At 52.2% G+C, this 27955-nt stretch overlaps 1 protein-coding gene across 1 annotated transcript in view; it reads right to left on the reverse strand.

The window, feature by feature from the left end:
* Positions 1–3397: 3397 nt before the first annotated feature.
* Positions 3398–27955, reverse strand: part of KY (kyphoscoliosis peptidase) — a 47111-nt gene continuing 22553 nt past the window's right edge. The window contains exons 6-11 of the mRNA XM_059162672.1: positions 27851–27933; positions 23724–23832; positions 22108–22225; positions 13616–13804; positions 12228–12418; positions 3398–8166 (exon numbers count right to left, since the gene is read on the reverse strand). Coding sequence (XP_059018655.1) covers positions 7271–8166; positions 12228–12418; positions 13616–13804; positions 22108–22225; positions 23724–23832; positions 27851–27933 — 1586 coding nt within the window. The 3' untranslated portion in view covers positions 3398–7270. The remainder of the gene's footprint in view (positions 8167–12227; positions 12419–13615; positions 13805–22107; positions 22226–23723; positions 23833–27850; positions 27934–27955) is intronic.

The following is a 27955-nucleotide window of genomic DNA, read 5'->3' on the forward strand; positions in this document are numbered from 1 at the left end:
ATCCCTTCAGGGTCTGCCTTAGCTTTATACTGTGTTGGATTCAGTTTGCTAATGTTTTTGGAGGATTTTTATATCTGTTTTCATGAGAGATATTCATCTGTTTTTCTATTTTCTTATAATGTATTTTGTTTTGGTATTAGGATGATGCTGGCCTCAGATGAGTTAGGAAGCCCTCTGCTTCTATCTTCTGGAAGAGGTTGTAGAAAATTGAAAATTGGTATAATTTCTTCTTTAAGTGTTTGGTGGACTTCACCAGCGAACCTCTCTGGGCCTGGTGCTTTTTTTGTAGAAGGTTATTGATTATTGACTCAATTTCTTTAAAAGTTTATAGGTCTATTCAGATCACCTATTTCTTCTTGTGTGAATTTTGACAGATTGTGTCTTTCAAAGAATGGGACCATTTGATAATGGTAGGTTATCAAATTTGGGGGCATAGAGTTATCTATAGTATTCCTTTATTATCCTTTAATTTTTTAATTTTTTATTTTTAATTTCCTTTATTATCCTTTTAATGTGCATGGGATCTATAGTGATACCTCCTCTTTCACTTCTGGTATTGGTAATTGTGTCCTTTCTTTTTTTCTTAACTAGCTTGGCTAGAGGTTTATAGATGTTATTGATCTTTTCTAAGAACAAAGCTTTTGATTTTGCTGATTTTCTCTATTGATTTTTTATTTTCAATTTATTGATTTCTGCTCTTTTTGAATTATTTATTTTCTTTTGCTTACTTTGCTCTTCTTTTTCTAGTTCCCTATAGTGGAAGCTTAGATTATTGATCTCAGAGCTTTCTACTTTTTCAATATTTGCTTTCAATGCTCTTAATTTCCTTCTAAAGAGAGCTTTTGCTGCATCTTTCAAAGTTTGATAAGTTGTGTTTTCATTTTCCTGTAGTTCAAAATATTTCAAAATTTCTCTTGAGATTTTTTCTTTGACCCATTAGCTATTTGGAAGTGTGTTGTTTAATCTACAAATATTTTGAGATTTTCCAGTTACCTTTCTGTTACTGATGTCTAGTTTAATTCCACTCTGGTCTGAGAGCAGACATTATGTAATTTCCATTCTTTTCAGTCCATTGGGGTATGCTTTATGGTCCAAAACGTGGTCTTTCTTGGTGACTATTCTATGTGCAATTGGAAAGAATATGTAATCTGCTATCGTTGGATGAAGTAGTCTATAGATGTATCTAGTATTTGGGGGTGGTGTTGAGTTCAACTATTTCCTTACTAATTTTCTGCTTGTAGATGGATCCATTCCCCCTATCCCAGAAGCATGAGGGGATTTTTCTCTGATATTCACTGTGAGACCTGGTAGAGATCCAGGAGATAAAACTCACAAAAATGTAGGGGTTCTGATGACTGGGTCACCCTGGAGAGTTTTCAACTCTCAAGACTGTCCACACTAAGCCCCAGCAATTTGTCAATTACAATTCAGGTTTTCCCACCCAGGCAATAATTCCCTGGGAGGCTCCTATTCTGGTGGACTGTGATTCTTGGTATCAGCTGTCATTCTCTCCAGTTTGGGGAGGGGACAATGGTTTACCTTGTGACTTCACTTCTCCTACAGACATAAGTTTGATTTTTCCATTTGTCAGCCTTTTATCTGTTGGAGGGAATGTTGGCTTCTAGACTTCTTACACGCTGGATCAGAAACCGAACACGCGTCTTAGCTTTTGAACTGGGTCCAAGCTTTTCCTGGTCAGCCCATAGCCAATGACTGAGCAGACTGGGGTCTATAGGGCTTGGCTGTTTAGACTTGGACGGCTGTCTGAAGTTCTCTCTGCTTCCTCCCACTTTATCTTTCATGGGCATTACACTCTAGTACCTTGTTTGCATTCCTAACTCTGTCTCAGCATCTGCTTGCCAGGGAGCCCACCTGGCACATTTGAACATATATATGATCAATACTGTTTTGGTTCCAGGAGGAAAGCAGGGAAACCTGTGAATCACGGATGTGGATAATCTGATTTACAAGGTGTAGCTTGCTAACCTTCAGGCTAGTCTCCACCACTCACCCTGTCACAGGTCCCTCTGTAGGTGTGGTTCTATGAGCCACCCCACATAGTGCTGCCCGGAGTGAAGACCTTAGTTAGAACCTGGCCTCTTCAGAATCCAGGTAAAGGAGGAGTTTCTGCCTCTGTGTCAAAACCAGTTTTTGTTTGAAGACCTACCTTTTCCATCAGCACCTGACACAAATTATCCTTTCTCCAAAGACAGCAGACTTCTTCTGAAAGGCTTTCATGGAAACCTTGTCTGAACACAACCAATAGTTCTATATTCTTATAAGAAGATACACAGGGAGTCATGGGGCAACTGGTGGTGGTGGGGCTCATATCATCGTGGAAAGCAATCACCACAGCGGAGCTGTGAGATGATGAAGGCTTGAATTATGGCAAAGGCTGTGTGAGTGGGGTTGGATGTGAGGCTGGGAGAGTGGGTCAGAATGGCCCAGATTTCATCATTGAGGGGAATGAGGGAGTCACTAGTGACCATCACGGCTCTGACTCAGCTACCTGGGGGATGGGGATGCATTTACTGCACTGGGGGCCCAGGAGGAGTTGGAGGGAATGTAGAGGAGAAAAGTGACTTCAGTTCAGTATCTTTTGATTTGGGGATGCCTGTGGGATATCTAAGGGAAGGCATCCCAATCACTGCCCGACTTTTCATTTTCTTTTGTCCTGCTTGCAAAATCAGAGAGAAGCAGCATCCTGTCAGGGGCTGTTGCTTCCCTTTGGTCCCTCTGCTGGGTTTGCTCCAGCCCCTTGCCCTCAGGCAAGAGAGGAGCAGGCAGCTCAATCTGCTGGAGGCTGCAGGGCAGGCTCTTAACACAGCAGGGCCCTTCAGACATTCCCAAACACAATCCCAGGGCTACCACCTGCCAGCATATGTTCACAGAGATGCAGCATCACAAACTCTCCGGACTGGAAGGGACGTTAGAGGTCATCCGTTCCAGCCTCCTGGTTGGCACTCTCAGATTGTCCGAATCATTTAAGAGTTCCTTTTTTGAATGCAAGAGACTCTCTTATGACTTCTCCTTAAATATGCTGTTAAAGACACCGTCCATCCGTGCGTTTCCTTCCTCAGGAGACGTGCGTGGGGGTCTCACGTTGGTGGGTCCAGCGGGGAGAGGTGCTACAAGGCCAGATTTGAGAACACAGTTCTTTCTGTCCTTCACACTACAGCTACGACGATGGTCTCCATGGTTACGGCAGCTTCTCAGGGGTACCTGGCTGTTCGTGTTGTCTATTTCCCTAAATGTCTAATTTGTGAATAACCTGTTTAGGTAACCTGCTGGGAAGTTTCTGTATGTATCTGAGAATCAAGACATAGATATATACTCAAAACAACAAAAAAAGAAGGCTGATAGGCATTTGGGGTACATTTTTTTTCTTTTACTAATAACAGAAATTAGGATTGACTTGAAAAATTTCAAGTTAAACAAGATTCAATGAAAGAAACACTGCCTTCATGTTCTTCAAAGGCATGTGAGGCAGAGAGGGGCTGAGCTAACCTAATTATGTTTTCTTTAATGTGAAATAGCTATTTGCCTGACATTCCATTTGCATCTCCCCATCACATTCAAATGGCTGGGACATTGATTTTTTTTTTTTTCCCCGTGGACTCCCTTTGAACATGAAAGTGTTTTTTCCTATTTTTTTCCCCCCTGGTGAGAGCAGTGATAAGTACGGATCGATAATTACATTGTTGGATAAAAATGAATATAAATTTTATTGAAAAACAACACCAGCAACAATGTGGGGAAAGCCTACTCAACAGCCACTGGCCCACACAACTCAACACACACGTTATGAAAAGTAATCAGCTCTTAAGATTTCTGGCTACTTCTTTCCAATGAAAAGAAATGATAGACCCCAGAGAAACTGATGTGGGACACAGACGCACATCACCCCTGAACACACTACTAACAGCGAACGATGTGGCAATCAGTACTGTTCACTTTGTGTTTGTTGGGGACGATCTAGTGTACTTGAAGGATTAACTGGTTTAGAGAGAATTTAGTCCTTCCAGTTAGCCTAGCATCTAAAACCCAGACCACTGGGAAAACTTTTCCAGTTTTCAGAGTCCTTTGAGAAGAGGATTTTCACAAACTTTCTTGGCACCTTGCCCCTCCTGCTTGAAAACAGGAAATAGTTCTTTATGTCTAGCCTAAATCCTTCATGCTTCAGTTAATCTATTTATTTCCTTTTAATCTCCTCAGGCCATGAGGAGTCTGTCTGGGTGGGGCGGTGCAGCATATGGGGAACTCACAATGACCATAATCAGATTGAAACGGCGTCCAGCTGTGCTGCTGGCACACTGAAAGGAGTTAATTGCCGTTGTGGTTGTAGCCCATTTGCCCCCCACTCCCACACCCTCCCCGACCTTCTGCACCCTTCTGCCTGTGGCCAAAGCCCTGAGTGTGATCAGTCTCAGTCCTTCACCAGCGTAGTAACGAGCGCGGTCAGAGCGGTCCCTTCCGGTCCCATATCCAGCGTTGTTTCCATTTCAAGACGTGATTTCTCCGGAAAACACCCCCGAGTATTACATGCCTTGTCTTCTCACCCTGCCAGGCAGGCCCCGAGCTCGCCTCACGGCTTGCGCGTGCCAAAGATGTGCTCCGTGTGTACATGAGGAAACACCCAGTGAACTGAACATAAACGTCTCAGTAGCGAATTTCAGATTCTGCCTAAAACCCCCGGGGGATCCGCTCGCCCTCGCAGTTCCGCTCGCCGGCAGCTCCACGCTATGGGCACCAGGGGGCGCCCGTGCCATTCCACCAGACGCCGGGACTCGGGTACCAGGAAACAAAGATGGGGATTTGAATAAAAGGCTTCAAAATGCAACCCTGAATTCTATCCTGAGCAGCATGCGTGTAAAAATTCATGAAGATTGGATTTCATTCCATGTATTTTTACTTCGGTGGAAAGAAATTCAGGTGATTTCTGACAGTGCCTACAGCTGTCTTTACAAGGGTGGGGGGGAGGTTGACACAGAAGGAGGGGTTCCCGGTTGCTCTGCAGACCTTTGGAGAGGTTGGGCCTGGTCTTTCTGGGGCAGCTCCCGTTGTGCCGAGTGGCATCCTCTGCCCGCTCCAGAATGTACTGATTAGTTATATTATTTTTATAAAAAGGTACATGTTGTCCTCATCAGGACTAGCTATGGTTCTGGGTCCAGGGAGTCACATGAGTCATAGAAGGCACTTGTTATTTGGATAAAACAGTACATTTCTTTCAGCCCATAAAATCAAAGGTGTGAAAAAAGGCTGTTTTCAGGGTGTAAGAACTCCCCTTGTTTTCCCGTAGTGGTTACTGCACAGCGGTTCTGCCTTGGGGGCCTTTGTGCATTTTCCAGGTGTGAGTGACAACAGTGCCAAAGGCTTGGGTGGCAGAGCCTGCCAGAGGGTACTGGACATAGGCCAGGAGAGAGTGCAGACCCCCATGGTGTGCTGCCCTTGTATTCTAGGGCCCCCCACCTGGTGAGGGCTGGGTATCCCTGTCACATGGCTCAAGGTCAGGTCCAAGTTGGGTGGCAGCGAGGACCTTTGGGGAGGTGATGAAGTTTTGGGAGCCTGGAAATTTAGGCAGTCCTCTTTGGCGTGCTGCCAGGCTGCTGCCGCCCACCTTGAGCTCTGAGATGGCAGGGGCAGGACCCCCTTGGTTCTCTCTGTTACCACAGCATCTCACACGGAGCCCGGTGCTTATGAAGTGCCCCGTGAACCTTTGCTGAATACATGAATGTGAGGATGATGGCAGGGAGGGGAGGCATGGGCATCCGGCTGGCTTGGCTGTCACTGATCCTGAGGACATGCAGAAGAGTAGTTGAGAGGCAGGGCGCTGGGCAGTGCCAGTTCTCAGGGTGAGGGCTCTGACACTGGAGGGGGGCTGCCAAGCTGACAAGCCAGGAGGTAGGGAGCCCCGGCAGGGGCTCCTCGTGCTGGGAGGGTGCGGCCATGGCCACACAGGGCCTCTCCCTCCTTCCTTCTCCCCTGCCCTTGCAGGAAGGAGCCAGCCTTGCCGCCGTTGCCACGGCAACACGGGCCTGAGGTGCTGCTGAGGGCCGCTGGGCAGCTGAGGTTCCTAGGGCTAGAGAAGGCGGCGTGGAAGGCAGGACCCCAGGGGTCCCTCATGGCAGAAAAAGGCCAGAAGGGAGATGGGATGCAGACAAGCCCCAAAACAGCTCCCAGAGCAGGTGGAGGTCCCTGTGTGGGCTTTGCTGGTGGGGACCCTTGGGGGTCAGCAGAGCCCTGTTAGCTCATGAGTCTCCTCGGCACTGTGGTATTTGCTCTACTCCCTGCCTGGCCTCCCTGCCCAGGTCTTGATTTAGGGTTATCAACAAGACCCCCTGACCCCCCAAGGGCCTAGCAGCCTCTTGAAGCAACCCGTGCAAGTGCAGGCCAGGGCCTGAAGGAAGCCCAGCCTCTGAGAGAGCCTGGAGGGCCACCGACTCACTAGACTGAGCCAGACTGTGGGCGCTTCTGAGAGCGCGGAGTCGGAGGCCTCGCACTCTCACTCTTAGGGGATGGGGCTGCTGGGGTGTCCCCGGCCCTCCGGCCTTCTACCCAGGGCACCCAAGAGTGGGCCCTGGGAGCCCCCTCCTGACTCTTCTATCGCCACATTCTCAGTGTTTCTGGGACTGTGGAGCCTCCAGCCAGACACAGGCTGGCGAGCTTCCTCTTCCCACCTTCCTTCCTCTAGGGCTCTTAAAGAGCAAGAGACAGCAGGAATGCAGAAGATGGTCAGATCTGGGGGGAAAAAATGGTAGTCTGACGCTCCCTGGGGTCCAAGAATCCATGAGAGACGCTGAGGCTACCTGAAAGGGGCTCTGTGAGTCATTCAGGGTGACTCAGCCTTGCAGGCCGGTCTCTCTTGGGCACGAAGGACAATTCTCTCACCATCGCGTGGAAAGCTTTCTGCCTGGGCAACCTCCCTGCTTTCCCACATCAACCCTATAAAAACAACAAGAGCATTAACACGAGAAGGGGGCATCTGGGCAGTGGTGTATGGTTCACAATACCTTGGATTTACATAGCACCTTTTTCTTCTAAAGGGCCCATGCCTCCGTCCCCTTGGCTGCGGCCACAGCCAAGTGAAGCCGTGGGATGCAACATCCCCGCCTCCGTGGCCAAGTGGAGAGACTGAGGCAGAGGCCTCGAAGTGGTTTCATGCAGGCTCGGTGGTGTCCGGGGCTCTCTGCACCTCCGTCGGGCCCTCCCTGGGCAAGTGTGGGCTCGGCCCTCTGGGAAGGGGCAGAGGGGGTGGCCGGGGCACCAGACCTCACTGGGCGTTCACTTTGTACTTCAGGATGTAGGAGTAGAAGTTGTGGTTGGCGTTCTCCAGCACCATGACGTAGATCTCGCGGCAGCCGGCCGTGCTGCAGCTGCCCTCCCAGTAGCCCTCTTGATTCAGGGTCAGGGGCCACGTGTCCTGCCCCTTCACCAGGGCTTTGGCAACCCCATGGAGTTTCAGTTTGAACGAGACGTCCCGGTTGGCAGGAAGCACGCCTGACAGAGGCTCCAGCAACTCATTGTCCTGCCCCCAGTTGCCAAAGCTCTCGGGGAACATGGGCCAGTTCACCTTGGTGTTGGTGCAGCACAGGAGGTAATTGAAGACGAAGACGTAGTTGCCTGGCTCCAGCCTCTTCTTAACAAAGATCTTGAGGGCAAACTTGCCCGCCTGGGGCAGCTGGACCTTCAGCTCGGCCCGCTTCTCCCGCTGTAGTTGGAAGATGTAGCGTCGCTGCGTCTCCTCGGTGATGGGGCCTTCGTCCCCATGCAGGGAAGCCAGGACGCTGATGCCCTCCTCCACGTCAAAGCTGATAGAGCAGCGCCCGTCGCTGGTGTGGATGATGGGGTCGGGGTGGGAGGGCTTCACGATGCCCATCTGCTCTGAGAACCAGCTGGGGCCCACGGGCTGGTGCAGTTCGGCCGGCAGCCGGACGCTGAGGTCCACGTAGTTGCACTTGAGCGTGTACTCCAGGACTGAGCTATAGACGTCAGAGTTGCCCTTGGCAAAGATCTGCAGCTTGTGGGTGCCCACCGCCGGAGGGTATATGTCCAGCTTCATCCCGTTCTTCCGGAGGCTCAGCAGCCCGTGCTCCTGCTTGCCGTTGAGCATGAACATGAAGAGTGTCGGGGCACGGCTCTCAATGGTGATGGTGGCTTTCCCGTTCACTGTGGAGAGAGAGCCAGGGTCAGGGGCGGCCCGGGATGTGCCGATGTGCTGCTGAGTGGTTAACACCTGGCTCTCGGGGGAAGAAGCCCTGACTCTACATCTGCCTATTTCCACGGTGTGAGTGTTTCCAGCATGATGGATTTTAGGTGATCGAGACGATGTCCCTGAACACCGTGTAAGCCAGTCGTGGCACACAACGGGAGGGGCTCCCCTCTGGGCTGCAGGTTGTTCTCTCAGGGTGAGCACCTCGGCAGAAAATCTGCCCCAGCTCTACTTGTTTGCCTCACCCAAGCGATTCTGGATTTCATTTAGATGAAAGTGGCCTGGAGGCTCAGCCAGATTTGAGCAGGGGAGAGGGCTTGGGGGCAAGGAGGACCTGTGACTGCGTGGAGGGGCTCCCTTTGTCTCCTTCCAGTCTTAAGCCTTATTTCACGTGCTCCCTCCAGCCTCTGTTTATTACAGCGGCAGTGTCTGTCAGGTGAACACTGGACCTTCAAACCTGGTTGGGAGGGTTTCATTGCCAGAGGCTGTGCTCGAGGGGCGGGGCTGCCTCCTTGCTCCCCCCACTGCTGCCACCCCAGGACTCTCACTTGGCTGTGGCTTGGCCTATCTCTGGAGGACTTTTGCCTCCCCTCCCCCTCTCCCCTTGCCCTCTGGTTTTGTCTTCCTCTGTCCTGGTCCCTGTTTTTCAGGGATAGGTGGTCAGTTCTCCTGCTCTACCGACCATGAGAACTCCCCCACCTGGTCGTCCCTGCCTTGCAGGACCATAGGGAGGAGGGGCTGTGGCTCCTTGCAGAGCCTTAATCCTCTTCCTCCCTGAAGCCCCACACCTGCGCCTTGTCTCAGCAACTGCCCCAGCCCAAGTCAGGTTCACAGGTGAGTGCAAAGTAAGGGGACAGGCTACCCTCAGGGCCACTCTCCCCAGGAATCTTTTCCCAGTCTGAGGTCTAACGCTTTTGCTGGGGAGACCATGCCTGGGCTCTAGAACAAGTACCTCCAAGACTTCCCCTCTAATCTGCCCCAAGGCCCTGACTCCAGGCTGCTCTGCTCCTGAATTCAGTGCTAATTCCCAACTAGCCAGTGAGAATCCCAAAGCAGCCGAAAGAAAGGATGGGCATTCACTGGCTGGCTCCCTTCTGTTTCTCCATGGACTTCTTCATCTGGAACCTTTTCCCGGCCTTCCCTTGCAGGGAACCCCTCCCCGCTGCAGTCTCCTTCCTCCCACATAACTCATCTGGCCTCTGTCCCCACTCTCCAAAGACTTCGGTGACTTCTTTGGAGCCTCTGGGCTGCTGGCCCACCCTCCTGGCCTCCCTCTTCTCCTCTCGCAGCCCTGTCCCGCTCCAGCCCTGTCCAGCCACCACTGCACATTCCCTCTGCCATTTCTTCCCTCTCTGCCAAACTGCTTGTGGGGTGCTTTGGGCTATCTTCTTTGGCCACTTTCTTTCTCCACTGCCTCCAGCCACTATGGGACATCTGTCTTATGGTAACCTCCAAAGGAACGTGCCCCAGAGCAACAGACTTGTTACCAGTCTCTCTCTGTTGAATCTCTCCTCTCCCCTTGCTTCCTCTTATAGACAAACTCAGTGCGCAGAGGTTGTCTCAGCCTTCAACTGCTCATGGCCCCGCCCTGTTCCATCTTGCTTCTGAGTTGGCTGTGAGATGGCACAGAATTCACCTTTGATGTGGAGTCCCACCCGAGGGCCCCTGGCAAATTAGCTGCCTGGTCACTCCTGTGTTCACTTGTGTGAGTCACTATCAAACTGGAGACCAGTGAGAGTCCTGTCCCCTCCTGCCTGGCCTGAGTCAGGACCTCCTTTTTGGGACCACAGTGCATTCTCCTGCCTCCTCCAGGGTACACATCCCAGAGCCCTCACACCTGTACTTCCCTCCACCCTTTTCCCCCAAACCAGGTAAGACCTTGGCACAACTGGTCTGACTGTAGAGAAGCCTTTTCCTGAGCCCTCAGAAAGGTCCAGCTCCCCTGGAGGCCTTTCTTGACGCTCCACATCCCCTTCAGGAACCTTAGCATTGTTGTACTGAATCAGTTCCTGCGATGTCTATCTTCTCCATAGGGGTGAGCGCTGCGGGGAATTGGCTTCCTGCATCCTTTCCTGCGTGCCCCAGGCCTCACCAGGGTGCCTGGGCCAGCAGATTCTCTGCAAAGGATTGCTGAATGGCTGGAAGACTTGAAAGAAGGAGTGGCGGCCCTAGGGACTCTGTGGGAGCCCGCGGCCTCTCCCGCATCCCTTCTCCCTCCACCTCCCCCGGCCCCCCACAGCCCCCTCCTCTTCCTTCCCTGCTTTTCACCCACCTGTTTCTCCTCCTGCTTTCTTCTCTTCCCCACTCTTAACAAAACTAGCTCCAACAAAGAAATAGTCCTTAAATATGCATCACGAATATGGGATCGAATTTGAGATTACTGTATATTAAGAAACCCAGTGTTTACATTCTGTGTCTCTCGCCAAGGCAAGTTCTACTCCGTGGCGTTAATTCGACTTTGGTGTGGCCCGGTCCATTCTTCCCTGTGGTTCCATGGCCCACACCAGTGAGAACAGGCTCCCTGTCTGATCTGTGCCCAGAAAACGTGTTCTTGAAGATAGCAATCTCACACTGTCATTTTAACAGCAGGAGCCTCCAGATATTTGTAGTTTTAGAAGAGTATTCGAGAGCTCAGCAAACTGGTTAAGGAAAGCATTGTGAGGCAGAAGGAGGAAATCAGCTAGAAACAGCACAGGGATACCTGTGCTCCCCGTGCCCCTATCCCTCTACATGGGGGCTGGGGCTCCTCTACATGGGGGCTGGGGCTCACCAGCAGACACGCCCACAGACCTCTTCATGCTAACAGCCAGTGCCAGCTCAGGTCCTCCCTTTTGGGAGTATGGGGACCCCCTACTCTCCGAGATGATGCCAACAGGCAGGACTTTCCTGAAATGTGGGGGTGTGTGTGGGTGGGCTTGGGGGGTAGGTGCACCAACTAGGCTGTGGTGAGCCCTGTAGTGTGTCCAGGTTATGTGTCCAGCCCTGGACCAGGCACCAGGGCCTTCGACGTACATAAAGCAAAGGTCATGAGGCTCGTGACCACAGTTCTGTACCCTCTCCCTCACAGCTGCCCCCCCCCAAACCTCAGAGTGCCCAAACACACCTGGCTGGGTGCCTGTGGCCCCTGTGGGGATGTAGGGAGCAAAGATCAGTCTAGGCCAGCCATGGGGACAGCTCAGCTATGGGTCCTGCCCTTCCTACTCCCAGGGAAGTTGGGAGGAAAAGGCTGGACTCTGCCTCCAGGAGGGAAGCCGGCAGAGATGACAGGCATCTGAGCTGGTCAAGGGAAGGACAGAGAGGAAGGCAGGCTGCACCCCTGGAGCCAGCCCTGGTCTAGGGGTGCTTGAGTTCAGACGTTGAGGGGCTTGCTGTGTCCTTCCAGAGCGTGTCTGTCCCTGCGTGTGGTGACGCCTGCTCTCTTCCAGCTCCTAAGGCCCCGCTCAGCAGCTACTCCCTGATAAAGCCTCCCCCGGTCCTCTGTCCCGGGAGACCCCTGCTGCTCTCCCACTCCCTGCTTGGACTGCCCACACACAGAGACCAGCTTGGCTGAGCCAACATGTCCTTCTTGGTCAGGAGTTCGGGAGAACACAGCAGGCTAGTGAGCTTCTGTCAGGGATCCGAACTGGGAGGTGCGGACAGCCAGGCCTGAGGCGATCCTTTACCTGCTGCAGGAACTGAGAGAGATTCACCCAGCTGGGGACCCTCTGTTCCTGGATCCCTGACAGGCTGGGCTGTAATTGGGGTCCTAAGGCCTAGGGAAACCCAAGTGTTTCCTATGCAGCTGCTTTTTGGTTTATGCTGCCGTGAGGAGGTGTCTGTCCCTGCAAATGTGACCTATGGCTGTGTCCTCCCCCGGGGGCCCAATGGCCTTGGCTGCCTTAGTGGGCATCTGCACATACACACAGCTCACAGGGAGCTCCCGGGCCCCGGCTGGGTCCCCTGGGTGCCCAGATGCCTGAGGGGCAGAGCTGGTTTCCTTCCCTGCTGCCAATGTGGCAGCCACCAGCTTTGGGCTTACCTGTTCTGAGGACAGAAGTCTCTGGGTGGGCGCTCAGCATCCCCTTGTTGTAGAATTCACTCTTGTGATACATGTTGCTCTCAAACTGCCTCAGGGATTGAGGTGGCTTTAGCAGTTGCCAGTTCTTGTTGTCTGGGAAGTGGTCCTCAATGAACAGTGCAGGGTGGGTGAGGAAGTAGAATTCATTGTAGCTAGAGGTGGGGGCGAAAGCTGGTCAGTAGCCATGGGGGTAAGTAGGCCTCAGCTCTGTGGAGAAGGAGGTGGGGGCTCGCAGGGGGACATTTGGGGCCTTCTCTTGTCTAGCACCTCCACAGGAGGGGTCCTGCCAACAACCCAATGGGGAGAGGCACTATCTCCAGTCTTATCACGGGCACCGCAGATGGCCCCTCCATGGCTGCTTGCAGAAATAGAGGCCATGGCAAGAAGGCCTACTCCACCTGGAGCAGTGTCCAGGTGGGGAATGAGTTCTGCCTACTCTCAAAGCCCAGCCGAGATTTAAGGGGGCAAAGGCATAACCCAGGCACCCGGTGTCAGCCAGTATGATGGAGGGAGGGCAGGCAGTGGAGGTGCTGGGTGAGCAGCCCTCTTGTGATCCCTGGGCCCAGTGAGACAAGAGCGGTCAGTGATGGAGATCAAGAGAAGAACAGGGAGATTCCTCTGAGCTAAAGCTTCATGCGCAGCTTGTGTTTGGCTTGTATGCCGACCTGTTGAGATTTAAACTGCAAAAATCAGAGACAACGCTCTCATTTTTCTAGATAAAAAAGAATCTGAGTCACTGAGAGATGTTATAATCCCGGGTGGATGTCATGGCTGTAGGGTAAAACCGGAGTTGGCCAGAGCCTTGGAGAAGAGACGTGCTGCGGCGTCCTGCGGCCCAGCACCCTGCCCCACCGTGGCTAACAGGGACTCTGTGCACCCACAGCACCCTTTCCCTCAAACAGAACCCCTTCCTCAGTGGTGCGATGTGGCTGCATTGGGCCCAGAGAAGTGGAGGAAGGGAATTCAGACTTTCTTGTATTGTAAACAGCCAGTGGGTCCAAGGCCTGAAGGGAATCTGCATCTGTGGACGGGGAAGCAGCTCTCAACTTTCCTTCCATTCTTGTATGGCCGGTGGGCAGATGCGGGGCTTTCAGCCCTTGGGCCAAGGCAGTGATGGGGAGCCAGAGGAGGGCTTTAGGCAGTGGACAGTGAGGGGACAGAAAGATCCAGCCCTTCCTATTGGCTTGGACCTAGCACACTGCAGAGCTGGAGGAAGCCTGGGAGTGGCCAGCAGCAAGGAGAGGTGCCCTCGGCCCCCCCGGCCCTCCCGGCCCTCCCACTTCCTTCAACCTCGTGCCTCCCTGCTTTCCACCAGCTGGACTCCCAACAGCCCTGAGATTTCTACTTACAGGAAGGTGAATTTGGAGGTGCTAGAATCCACCAGGCCACTGCCCCAGGTGCTGTCCACCAGGTGCCATCTCCCCTCCAGGTACACAGCGTTCCAAGCATGGTCAAATTCCCCCGAGAAGCTCTGCCCCGTCTGGTAGCCAAAGCCCTTGGAGTAGCCAGGCACAGTCACGCAGTGTACTCCAGCGATCCTGGGGGTGGGATGGGGGTCTGAGAGGTGGCTCCTGCTGGGGTTGCTGGACCCCTGCAAATCTGTCTATGGCCCCAGGCCTCAGGCAAGTCTGCAGTCAGTCCCTCTGTGTCTCTCCTTTTCCCTCCCTTTCACACAGTCCCATACAGACAGCCTGAGGGCTGTTATTTCCAGGGCTAGGAGACAGGGGACACAGGGCTGGCTGGTCCTGCTGGTGCAGACTGGCTTCAGTCCCCACTGCCCGCTCCTCCCTAGAGACTGAGCAAATCACTTCAGAAACATCTTTCCCCAGATGGAACCCGCCTGAGTGCTCCACCTGGGGTCTTCACGAGGACAATGGGTGCAGTAGCGAGGACCCCCCAAGAACATGGAAACCAGGGAAAGGATGATGTTTTTGAAGGATCAGAAAAGCTCGAAACATGTGGCTGAGGAGTTGGGTCTGGGTGACAGGGATAGGGTGTCAGGGAGGGGTGGGGTATGAGGGTACAGAAGAAAGCTGAGCCCTACTCTCTCCATGACATCATGCTCTAAGACACCTGTGTTAAGACAGCCAGGGTAGGCCAGCCAGTATGTCCAGCCCTGCTCAGAGCAGACGGGCCCATGGCTCAGATCACTCAGGTCCACCTGCCAGGGCTACCACAGTGCGTTCAGGTCATATGCTGACTGACTGTCCTGGCCACAGTTTCGGTGTCCCCCATAGATGTCCTTTGAGGGTTGGAAATGTTGGCCCTTCGGCCTGAGTTGTCCATCCCTCTCAACTGTGCTCCTCCATGGCTTACAAGCACTCTGGCACCACTTCGGTGGCTGGGAGAGTGAGGGATGGATGGCGGTCACCTGTGGGGACCACAGAAATCATGGGCAAGCTACAGTGTGGGTGTCTGTAGCTGAAACCCCGAGGCACCACCCCAAGATCAAAGCAAGAGGCCAAGAGTCCTTCCATGAGCAGCTGGCCTTCGTCTGCAGCTGCCTGCCCATGCCACAGCAGTTACCAGGGCCGGCTGCTATTCTGACCCGGGGACGCCCTGTGCGAGCCCTCTTGGGGGTCTTTGTGTGAAGGAAAAAAAGGTATTCCTTCTTAAAGAGACTTTCTTTTGAATTCTGGCAGCTTCGTATAACAAACACACTGTCTATGCTCCCCAGGATGTTCACAGTGGCTCCCTCAGTGGGGCTCCTCTAAGCATCGCCAGCTGCCCTACTCTGTGCTCGCCTCACATGAGTCAATTCTGTACTCTCTGTGTCAGCCAGGCTTGGTGGCTTCTGGTGGCCGGGGGCCTTCTGTGGACCAGCACTGCGGACTCCAGTGCCCTCAACAAGAAGGCCAGGGGCCTCTCAGGGTGATGGAGGAAACAGCTCCACATTCGTTACAGGAACAGGGGAAATTTTCCCTATAAAAACATATGTTTCTAAATTTTTTTTTTTTTTTTTAAGAGAGTTAGAGAATGGGAGAACACCTGCATGTGAGCAAGCTGGGGAAAGGGAATGGGGAGGGGAGAAGCAGAGGAAGAGGCAGAGCCTTCAAGAATCTCAAGAAAGCTCCACACTGGGCCAGACTCCACCTCACCACTCTCCGAAGTTCAGTCAGACGCTCAACCGGCTGAGCTGCCCAAGTGCCCCCAGAAAGTTTAACTGCCCACTGGAATACTGGATTAAATATTACTTATCATTCGTTGAGAGAAGCTGTGAAGCGAAATGGGGAGCCTGCTCGTTTCCACATTCCACTCCGCTTCTCCTGAACAGTGTCCTGTTCCCACATGTGCCTGGGCTTCTCTCCTCCATGGGGTGCAGGCCTGCCTGCGGCTTCACAGAGGAGGGCTGGGCCTCCCAGGCTCTCTGAGACATGCCAAGGGAACAGAGCAGCCAGGCGCCCCAGGAAGGACTTCAGGAGCACTCGGAGAACGGGGACAGAGAACAAGAGGAACGGGATCCCGATGTCAGGTTTTTCTGCTGATAAAGGCCAAAACTTACTCCTGGAGCAGCCCAGAGGCAGGAAGCACAGGAGGAAGCAGGCCCAGCAGAAGCCCTCGGGGTGGGGTGGTGGGGAGTGGGTGTGAGGGTTGGGGGGCTGTGCATGCCTGGGGAGTCCCCTGCCTCAGAAACTGCAGAGAGGGTGGGGGCATGATTCTGGTGGTTGGAACTGAATGTGTTCACTCAGAGAAAAGAGGCAGCAGAGGGGGAGGATCGAGAGCGAGGCTAGAAGGGTGGGATGGAGGGGCCCACTGCGGGGCTTCCCTCAGAGGCAGGGCTCCCCTTACTCAGAGTGAGTAAGAAGAAGTGTGAGGTAAGACGTGCTCCTGACACAAGAGGAACGAACAGAAGCCTACGAAATCCTGCCATCAGAACGAGGCCTGAGTGAGTGAGTGAGTGAGTGTGTGTGTGTGTGTGTGTGTGTGTGGTTGGGGGTGGGGTGTGCGTGTACAGGGCCAGAGGCGGAGAAGGAGAGCAGACTGCACCTGGTCTCCTAGTAATGCCATTATGGGCAATTGTAATTTTCTTCTTTAAACTTCTCTGGATCTTCTAAATTTTCAGTAATAATTATGTGTTACTTTTAGAATTGGAAAAAAGCCATAAATACTCCTTGAAATTATATTCTTCGATGAGTTATTTTCCTTTCTTGCCCAGAAACGTCTGTGTGCATCCATTTCCGGGTGCGTGCAGAGGGATGTGGAGTCCCAGGAAGAGTTCTGCACTAAGGGACTGACAGAGGGGAGCTCTGGACCTCTGGATGTGCTGCCTGTGGGGGCCTGGCCTCCGCTCCAGCACCTCATGGTCCAGGAAAGAAGGGGAGCCCTGCACATCCCCACAGCCCTGGGGGTTGCAGTGAAACAGAGCAGGTGTCACTGTGGGCAGTGTGGCTGGCCGTGTGCCTGGGCAGTGGGCCTAGGGTACCTCCCCGTGAGGGTGGATGTAGGCCATGAGAACCAAGTGGGGGAGCAGCAGTGAAAGCCTGACCCCAAGCCTGGGAAGGGCAGAAGGAGGTAGAAGTGCGTGGCTGGAGGGGAAGTCACTGGGCCAAGTCAGGGGATCTGGGCTCAGTCTAAGCTCTATGGTCGCCTCCAGGGTAACCTTGCCAGGCCCATCATGGGCAAAAAGAAAGGTTGGCATTACGTGTTTGATAGGCAGGGCGATTCTCCTAAGACAGGCTGGAGGGAAGCTGTGAAGGCCATGGAGAATGCCTGGGGCAGAATAAAGAAGAAAAAAGAATCTTAGCTGTGAGCTTACACCATGCTTGACTATGATAGGAGGATATTTTATTATGTGGCAGCAATATGCAAGGTGGATTGGACAAAGAAGTCATGATGTAAAGCATTGTTGTTAATAGTCCATAATTCTCATGCAAAATTGTGGGACTAGTAATTCCAGCTGCTGGTTGCTAGTCAGGATGACCCACAAACATTTCTTGCCATTGAAAGACCACTGACTTTTGTGCAAAGTATGTACCAGGCACCAGGGTTAGGGTTAGGGTTGTCATATCATATCATATCATATCATATCACATTATATAATAAGCACTATAGCCTAATAAAATATTCTGAAAGGAAAGTTCATTGGCTGCCCTAGATAAGTGAACTATCACTAAATTGCTAGTGATGCACACAGCCCTTTTAGGGGACCCAAAGGAAGAGGAATTTGCCGGAAAGATCTAGGAGAGCATGGAATAAGAGACAGAAGATGAGAAATGTTTCCACCTCCTCATGAGATCTGGCTGGCCATTCTAGAGCCCCAAATACCACCCCAGGACATCGATTTGATAACCTCAGGCCTCAGGGTCTTGGTTTGTACCCGTGGTAGCTTTTAAATGGCCAACACCTGTGGTATCAGTTGCAGAGGGGGTGCAGCCTGTCTGTGACTATTGTTATATACAGACAGGGTCCACAGCCTGCTGTGGGAACCTGGAACACTGCATTTAGCCACACCACTGCCAGGCCCCCTCTGGGTGGCCATGTTGTCTGGGGTGGGCCATGTGCCCTGCAGGCATCAGGCTCTGACCTCAGTTTACCTCTCCAGCTCCCATCAGCTCTCCAGGGAATGGGAGCCACATGGAAAATAAGAGAGGGAGGAAGGGATGTAGTTAATGGGAGATGCAAGGAAGCATGCTCTTCTTCCTTTTTTTTTGTACGTTGATGAAAACGTTGATTGTATTCTATCCTTTTTAAAAAAGATCGATCGATCTATCTATCTATCTAGAACACATAAGTAGTGGGGAGGGGCAGAGGGGGACCGAGAGAAAGAATCATGAGCAGGTTCCGTGCCGAGTGCAGAGCCTGATGTGGGGCTCGAGCTCATGACCCTGAGATCATGACCTGAACCCAAACCAAGAGTCAGCCTCTCCACCAACTGAGCTACACGGATGCCCCCCAAATTTTGTGATTTTTATACCAAAGCAGAACAAGCAGAACCATAGCTTATGTTTTGCTGTTTATAGAGCCAATTTCCTGTAAATCTGACAGTGCCTCTGTTTCCGCTGCACGGTCTCCTTTCCCCTTTCTCGCACCACCCTTAATGGTGAGGTCAGTAACTACAACCGTAGTAATTATTCTCACTCTGAGGCCCTGTGTCGGGACTTTTGGGCATGTGACCTCAGGGCCCTCCTCTCTGACAAGCGAGGAGTCAGAAGAACAGAAAGGGAGGCTGACTTGCTTGGGGACACGCAGCCCACCAGCGGCCAGAGCAGCCACAGGACTCAGCTGTCCTGACACACACAGTTCAGGAAGCTTTGTAATGTCCTTTAGTAAGCCAAGATATGTTTTAAATTATAAATGAATGGGCGGAGCAAAATTAAAGGATGGTTTGTTGGAGTGACATCCTTCATCTCCGTGGGCACTAGCCTTCACTGTATCTACAAGGGCGGGGGAATTCAGATGTCCTTTTCAGAGACTTTATATGACAAAGTCAGATCTGGGCATAACTTCAGGTAAGCCCTGTGAAAGCCTTTGGGGCCTTTGGAAGCAAATGATGTGTTGGGATCGTCTGGGACATCCGGCTGAGGAGAAGCAGGCCACTGCTCTTGCTCTTTGTGACAGCAGGAGGATGGACGGGGAACCGGCTGACACCTGACTGGTGACAACCAGTCTCCCCAGCATCAAAGCCTCAAACAAGCACGAAGCTCCAGGCTTTCCCCAGAGTCTCTGGAAACTCTGCCAGCTGGTGGCGCCAGAGTCATGATCAAGGCGGGGCGGGGGGGGGGCGCGGCAGGGAGGGGTGGTACTGGAGGCTGACTTGGTGGCAGGAATCTGGGAACTGAAGCTTGGCCCCTGCAAGGAGGTTAAGCAGAATTCATGAAGGCTGAGGGGAACTGAGGCAGAAGAGGGGACACTAATGCTGGATGATGGGAAGTCAGAAAGAAGCCAGACCAGCAGTTAAAAGCACTGCACTAACAGAAAAAACTCACATCGGTTACCTGGGAAAGATGGTGAGGAAATGAAGGATGTTGCAAAAATATCTGCGTTCCCCACTGAATGACTCTATTCAATCAGTCTTTAATGAGGCCGCTGCAAGGAGGCAGAATGGACGGGCAGCAGTAATGATGGCCGTGTGGGTACTACTCTTGCTAAGAGGCCGTGCTGACAGCCGAGCCGGGATCAATCAGCACATGAGGATTGCATGTCTTCTGTTATTAAGGACTCAGCTAATGAATTTACCAGACCTCTGGCAATTATTCGGAAAGTAGGGGAATTAGGAAAGTGATGCATGGGCGAGGTTACTGATCTTTAAAGCCAAAGTTAAAGGGATCCAGGGAACCGTGAGCTACCGTTAACCGTCTGAGCAGCGAACAGTTTTCACATGCTGACTGCCAGGTTGGAACCTGGCTTGAAATGATGCAAAAATGTTGGGATGTGATTTAATCATCAGCTGCAGCCCAGAGGAAGGCCATTGTTAAGCATCCGGATCAGGCCCAAAATTGACAGGTTCACTCTAGGCAAGTGTCAGTTTTCTGAGTCTATGTGTGTCTGCGGGACAGTTCCACTGAGTGACAGTGTTCCCATACTCAAGAAAGGCAAAGTTAAAAACAAAAAATAAAAACAACCCAACAACCCCAAAGTCAGGTGAGCAAACTCCGAACTGCATGTTCTCACTTAATCCTAGCACTGCCAGCAGGCACTACAGTCCCCATGTACAGAAGGGAAAACTGAGACTCTGAGAAGTTACTGCCTTTCTGGAAGCAATGCAATTAACAAGTGGTAAATTGAGGACTGGAAATTAAGGACGGGGGAGCTGAGGACGGCGAATGTCTTTCTGACTTTCAGTCTGGCACCCCTCAGCACCATGCTTGGAAGGCTTATAACGGGATAAAGAAGGATGTATCCTATGCCTGAAAAATCTTATGCCTGAAAAATCAAGTTGGCCAGCTAAGATGAAAATTACACTTTGAAAGGTGCCAGGCACAAATAGAGCTGAAAACAGACTGAGGGTTAGTCCATGATTTAAAATGAGAGGGAGGCCCATTTCATACAAATTTGCTATGAATATCTTGTCATTTCTGGTCATCCTGGGCCTATAGTGTGTAGGATTCTGAGCTGGGTATTGACAGGGGTAGCAGAAACAAAGAGAGGGTGGCGGAAGACACATAAAAGACCTATTAGCCCCACAAGACAGGTAAGGAAAAATGAGCACAGGTAACATGTATATGATAGAACAGAGTCTGGGAAGGAATGTGACAAAATGTTAAGTGTTATCTCGAAGTGGTCAGAGTGACCTAATTTTCTTCTTTTTGCTCTGTGCCTTTTATAAATCATCTATAATTAATAAGGATTTTTTTTTATTATTATTTTGGAAAAGTTACTAAATAAAAGCATATGGCAAGCCTGGAGCCCGTGTATATGATGTGTTGATGACATCAAGGGAGGGGACAATGTGGGGGGATGGGGGGGTTTGACCATCCAGGAGTGGGGCTGGAAGGAGCATTAGAGAGAGGGGAGTGGAGTAAGCTTGAGGACACAGAAGTGCGGGCAGTGTCTCAGGGTGCAGGGCTGGAAGGGAGCCAGAGTCGGATTTTGGAGGACTTTACAGGGCAGTGTGAGCCTGTGGGTCCTGTTCAGGAACCCAGGGCCTAGGGCAAATGGCCAGTGAGGATCCCGTTTCCTGGAGAGGCCCTCAGGCACGTTGGGGTGCCCAGGGTCTGGAGCCGGGGTAGGAATGGGAGGGGTGGGAGGGAGAGCCCGCTCTGGTAGAGTGGATGGGCTGTGGAGGGGCTAGCATCCACAAGGGCCTGAACTGTCCTGGTTGCCTCTGGGACGGGGGTGTCAGGGGTGGGGCATGGAGGTGGGGGACACAAAGAGCACGTGGTGTGGGGAGGTGGGAGAGCCCAACAACGGGGTGGTGGGGAGGGGTGGAGGGTTGAGCCAGGAAAGAGCTGTGTGACTGCAGGAGCAGGACGTCTTGGGCTGTCTGTGTCAACATGTACACACATCCCCGACACGTCACAACTGCCCACCTGTGGACCCCTGAGTGTCTGTTGCTGCACTTGGTTTGACGAATCTGCACCTGAGTCCTGGTGGGCTGACATGGATGCCTGCGAAGGCCCACTACCAGAGGCCTGCGGACATGGTGGGCGGAGCCTATCCATTTCCCCGGGGAAGAGGCTCTTCAGCAGCCTCCTGGGCTCCCTGTCTCCTGAGGAACCCAGCAGACCTTGGAGCGTGGGCACGGGAAGCTGTGAGGTTGGCGGGGCTCCACCAGCCTGGAGTCTCTCTGGAGGTCACCTAGAACCTCCAATGGTGCCTCCGCACACAAGTGGTTTCCTTAGCTGCTGTTACCCACTGTGGGGCCTGGCCAGGAGCTCATTCCCAGAGCAAGGAAAATGGAGCCTAAAGCCTCCAAGAGAAAAGCCTAACTTCCTACTTATTCAGCTCCTCTAACTGACAAATCCTTTCAGGTAGGAGATCATCTGTTTCCCCCGAGAGATGAACCCCGTGCCAGCCCGAGGACAGGCTTTCACTGTCCCCTTGGCGTCAGCAGCCACTGTCCCACTGCTCCCAGACCTGCCATTCTTCTAACCTTCAGCCATGCAGAGATCAGAGAAGGTGGAAAAGGGGCCTTTTATAACCAAATTATCTCTGTGCTTTCATCTGCCATTATGTTAATGCATCGCGAAACCGGCAGATGGTACAAAGTCAATTATGCTGGTGTTAAAGAGGGAGAAATTGACCTTTTTAGGACTCACTTGGATTCCAGAGCAGAGTTTGCAAATTCCGTTTTCAGGCCTGGCATGTGGGCCTTGAAGGTACGTGAGGCGCTTTGGAAAGGGAGAAGTGGGGGAGGGGTCGCAGTGGTCAGCCCGGATCGGCCGTGGGACCCCGCTTGTACCTGCACATTTTCTCAAAGAGTCCAGCGTAGCCGTCACAGTTGGTCTTCTGGGTCCGCAGGATGTCTGTGGGCTTGAAGGCCTGGCGGTCCTTCTCTTGGGCAGCCTCGACGTCATACTCTGGAGGGCAGAGAAGGCTGTGAGTAAGCAGATCTTGGGAGGCAACCAGGGGTGGTTGCCTGTGGCCCGTGACACTGTCCCCACCCTCTGCTGGCTTTTCAGCACTATTTGGACTGGCCTCCCTCAGGTCCCGGAGAAACCACCGCAGGCTGAAGGGAACCAGGCCCAGCCAGGGCAAGCTCTGGGAAATGTCACACCTCCTTGTGCAGGTGGCAAGCTCTGGGAAATGTCACCTCCTTGTGCAGGTGGCAAGCGGGAGAGCGAAGCATCGGCAGAGCAGGCTGCCTGGCTCGTTAGGCCTCTGAGGAGAGGCTGGAAGGGAAGGGGGCCAAGACAGCACCAGGGGGTGAGGCCCTTGTCCTCTGCCCTTGTCCTCCCCACCACACAGCTCCGTAAGCAGTTCCTGGGAGGCTGCTCACCACCCTGCTGCAGCTGCTACCCCAAGGTCTCATGCTGACCCACAGGGGGCGCTCTGAGCTACCGCTAAACGGGGCTGCTGGGTAGTGAAGGCCTGGCAGGAGGCCCTGAGGCAGGAATCACGGTGGCCGCTGAGGGCATGAAGGGGACGTGTGTGAGGGTGGCAGACAGGAAATGTATGTCTTACTAATGTTCTGTTTCTGATTCTGCCCCTTTAAGGCCCAGGCTGAACGGAGCTGCTGGCTTTGGGGAGGGAGGAAGTGGCCTCTCAGGCTCTGTGGTCAGATACTCTACCTGTGTCAGGTGAGTTCATCCTCTAAGCTGCATCCCTCACTGCTGCTCTGGGAGGACAAAGGAAAAGCCCAGTGGCAGCAGATCAGGAGAGCCCCTCCGCCGGTTAGAAGGTCATAGGGAAAATGCTAGAAGTCTACCGCACCACCTGGCTCTTCCACTGACTGCAAGGGGCAGCATCCAACATCCAACATCCCCCTAGCAACCCCTGTTGGGCCTGGCTTGACCTGGCCAGACTCTCAAGGCTGTCCTGTGCAGAGCTGGGGACAGGTGCACAGGCCCAGGCCCAGGCCCAGGCCCCCTGAGGTTGCTCTGAGTGCCTGGAGATGGGGCTGAGGTGGTGGGTGTGGGAACAGGGAGAGGGAGGGGCTAGCCCACTCTTTCTGGCACTGGTGTTTTAATGAACCTTCCCTATCCTTCTTGGGAATGACCTTCTGTCCTGGGTTCTCAGGTCTGTGCTGCAGGTTTACCAGGGAGCCAGGACTGAGCGAATGCTGCCCCTGGGTAAAAGGCCTTAACTCTGGTCACTGGCTGTGGGCAGATGGCCACTGGGGATCCCCCACCCCATGACCCTTTATGGAGACTGTTAGTACAAGGCATGTTTTACCCTCCTTGGTTAGTCTTTGGTAATTCAGCCTAGCCATCTGGGAACTCTTCTCCTCTACTGTCCGTCTCACGCCATACACACTTGTAGTCAAGTGAATCCCAGACGGTCTCCTCTAGGAACAGGGTCCTTCAGGGAGTGGCATCAAGGGAATCCTAGAGCCAGCAGCACCACAGGTGGGCCTACCTATGTGGTGGCAGATCCAGATCCAGATCACGCGGACCCTCTCCAGGTCACTGTGGGCCTCTTGGAGCAGGTCGCTCACCAGCTCGTCCAGGCCACTCTTGACCGTCACCTGGAGGATGGGAGGGGTGGGCTATGTCAGGGCCTGGATGAGGGCTGTGGGAGCCCCAGTGCCTTGCTACTGGCAGCCGGTGCTGCTTTTCCTCCAGGCAGAGAAGGAGGAGGAGAGGGCCAGAGGCACAAGGGCTTGGCTGAGGGCAGCCTTTGGTTGGGGTGCTGGACAGATCAGGGAGAGCTGACCAGCTGAGTCACTGGCCCTAGAGCCACACACCCTTTCTTGGCAGACCCTGGAGCCATCCAGGTGGGTGGACATTGGGCAGCTGTAGCAGCTCCTACCCATATTCAGTACTACCCAAAATGATCTATGGACTTAACACAATCTCTATAAAATTCCAACAACTTTTTTTTTTTTTTTTTCAGAAATGGAAAAACCATTCATATGAAATGGCAAGGGGCCCAGAATAGCCAAAACAATTTTGAAAAAATAAGAATGAAGTTGGAGGACTCACATTTCTGGATTTCAAAGCCCACTATAAAACTATAGTAATCAAAATAATGTGGTACTCACACAAGGATCATATAGGTGAGTGGAATAGAATTGAGAGTCAAAAAATTAGCTTATACCCCTATGACTAACTGACTTTTTTGTCAAGGATGACAAGTCTATTCAGTGGGGAGAGAACAGTCTCTAACAAATGGTGGTAGACAACTGGATATCCACCTACAAAAGAATGAAGTAGGACCCCTACCTCATACCATATACATAAATTAATTTGGGGCGCCTGGGTGACTCAGTCAGTTAAACAGTCAACTCTTGATTTTGGCTCAGGTCATGATCTCAGGGTTGTGGGATTGAGCCCTGTGTCGGGCTCTGGGCTCAGTAAGGAGTCTGCTTGTAATTCTTTCTTTCTCTCCCTAAATAAATAAAGAGATCTTTTTAAAAAGTTAACTCAAAAAGGATCAATGGCTTAAATAAAAGAACAAACATGATAAAACTCTTTAAAGCAAACACAGGAATAAATAACCATGACCTTGGATTTGGCAACAGATTCTTTGAAAGAATGCTACAAGCACAAGTTACAAAAGAAAAAATATTTATTGGGCTTCATAACAATAAAAAACTTCTGGGCATCAAAGAACATGACTGAGAAAGTGAAGAGACAACTTATGGAATGGGAGAAAATAGTCACAAATCACATTTCTGATAAGGGATTAATATCCAGAATATATAAAGAACTCCCGCAACTCAAAAAGACAAACAGCCCAGTTTTAAAATGGATGAAGGATTTGAATATATACTTCTCCAGAGATATATAAACGGCCCATGAAAAGCTTCTCACATCATTAGGGAAATGTAAATCGAAACCACAGGACGCCACTTCACACCCACTAGGAGGGCTATAGTAAAAAAGATAGTAAGGATATGGAGAAATTAGAATCCTAGTGCCCTGTGAGTGGAAATGTAAAATGGTGCAGGTGTTGTGGAAAACAGTTTGGTGGTTCCTCAACAGCTGAGCAGGATTATCATATGATCAGTAATTCCACTCCTACGTATATGCCCAAGAGAACTGAAGAGAGCGAGACAGACATTTGTTCACCTATGTTCATTGCAACATCATTCACAATACACAGAAGACAGAAACAACGCAAGTGTCCGTCACAGATGGACAGGTAAACACATGAAGTATATCTCTACAATGAAATATTATTTATCCATGAAAAGCAATGAAGTTCTCACACATGCTACAACACGGATGAACCTTGAAAACGTGAGGCTGTACAAACCAGACACAAAAGAACAGGTACTGGGTGATTCCACTTAGGTGGAATATCTAGAGTAAGTAAACATGTTCAGAGAGACAGTGAGTAATCCAGAGGTTACCAGGGAGAACAGAGAGTGACAGTTTTTGTTTGGGGTGATGGTTGTACAATAACGTGAAGGCAGTCGGTGCCACTGAGTTTCAAACCAAAAAATGGTTAATGTGGCAAATTTCAAATTATATGTATTTTACCACAATTAAAAGAAAGAACATATAAGGTTTTCTTGCAGGGGCCCTTGGGAGGAAAATTGGCTGGGATTGTAGGCAAGGCAGCCTTGACTACGTTTAATCTTTCTAGAGAAGCTGGGGCAACTGGGTGCTTAATTCTTGCCTGCGTCTCGGCCAGCCCCCACCCTACTGTACTCCCTGAGCTCCTGGATCCTTTCTACCACTCACCTCAGCACTCCAGATGTACTGTCTGACCATAAGGAGAACTCGACCCCGCTTCTGCCTCCCACCTACCCAGCTGCTGCCTGCCTCCTTTTGTTCAATGTCTAGCTCCAACCCCACAGTTCTCGTCTTTGTGCCTCCCTCAGGGCCAAGGACAGTGCCTGACACATCGCAGGGCCCACTCTCCAGCCTGGGTGACTCCTGACTTAACCTCCTGGCTTCTGGGCCATTGGTCCTTACCTCCCGGCTCTACCAGGGCCTGGCAGGCTCTGGACACCCACTGCTTTGTGGCCGGGTCTCTGGCCTCAGCTGGGCTCCCAGCACTGCTCTCCAAGCCTGGCCGGCAGCCTGTCCTGTCCCTTCTGGCGGCCATTACAACTCATCCCAGCCTCCTCAGACCCCAACACACCACCCTTCTCTCCCTCTGAGACAACCTGGCCTCAGACTCAACAAGACTCAGGCAGGATTTCCCCTCAGTGAGCCTCCCTCCCGTGCAGCCAGCCTCTCTGTCAGCCTTCAGTCTGGGCCTCTTGTCTTTGCAGGCCTTGCTCTTCTCAGGCGGTGCCCCTGCTCACCTGTGTCCTTACCTCCTCCCTTCCAGTCCTGGCTGCCCTATCCCCTCCTGTCTTCACCCCCTCCCTAGATCTTCTTCTTAGGGCTACCTACATCCCACCTCCCTTTCTCTGCCAGGTTCCTGTGGGGTCTTCTCTTCACTCCCTCCTCCTTCACCCCTGCTTTGTTCCTCAGCCTGGCTGAGTCTGGCTGAGGATCTGACGCTCCTCTCAACTCCCTCTGGGAATGGGAAGTGCTTCAATGAGGAAGTAGTGGAAATGAGTCAATCCTGACCTCACTGGACCAGACAGAACAGCTCATGCTATTGACCATCCTTGACCTCAGGGAGCTCTCCTTGTACCTTCGAGAACATTGATCCTTCCTGGTCTTGCCCTGGTCTCAGGTGGCTCAGGGGCCTTTTGGACCTCCTGCCCTGTCCTCCCCAGGATGACACCCACCCATGGCTTCAGCTCTTAGCTCAGTCTGTTGGTTCCTGGATCAGCATTTCCTGCCCAGATCTCTTCAGGCTGGTGAGGGTTCCGGGCTTGGAGATGGGCTGCCCAGTGGTCACTTCCCATGCTGTTCCCCAGGTACTAAAGCCGACTGTCCCAAAACAAACTCGTCACCCCTGACCCTTGCTCCCTTAGTGAGGAGCTATCCCACCCTCCCTCCGTCCCTCAGTCCAGCAGCCTGTGAGCCCCCTGCCTTCCACCTCCCTCACACACACCGGGATGCAGTCCTCCCTTTGCCTCCAGCTCAGGGCTGAGCTTTCCACTCCTCTCTGCTCTCATTTTCCCCACTTAATCCATGTCACACCTGCTCCTTCTGGGACAGCGGACCACCCCCTGCTGATGGTCCTGCCTCAAATCTGACTCTGGATTCAGGTCCCTATCCATCCACTCATCAATTCACCAAACTAGCTTCCTGAGCACCTACTAGGTGCCAATCACAGAGTGGTCTTTTTAGACTATAGATGACCTCCCTGCTGACCAGCCTACGATGACTCAACTTCGGCAATGGACCCAGCTTTGTGGCCCTTCCAATCAGACATGCCTGCAGGGTGTGCACCCTGGGTGGGGGGTACGTCAGGACCCCGTGGGCAGCACTGGGGGGATGGAATGGGCTTCTGTCCTGCGCAGGGGTCTGGTGCCTTGGCCTTCTTTTCCCCATCCGTATGATGTGAATAAGCACTCTAGGCCATCTGACCAAGGGACTGCAGGTGCACTCAGAAGGGACCCAAAGAAAGGCTTCATTATCCTGACTCAGGAATCTCCAAACCACCTTACACAGAGGGGTTTGTTCCCTTACCTGTGAGGCATAGGTGTCCAGTTTCTCAAACTGCCGCAGGTCCAGGGGCATGGATTTCAGGCTGGACCGATCCCAGGGGTAGGCTGCAAATGCAGGAAGGCTTGG

This window comes from Mustela lutreola, chromosome 2 (assembly GCF_030435805.1).
Source record: "Mustela lutreola isolate mMusLut2 chromosome 2, mMusLut2.pri, whole genome shotgun sequence".
NCBI lineage: Eukaryota > Metazoa > Chordata > Mammalia > Carnivora > Mustelidae > Mustela > Mustela lutreola.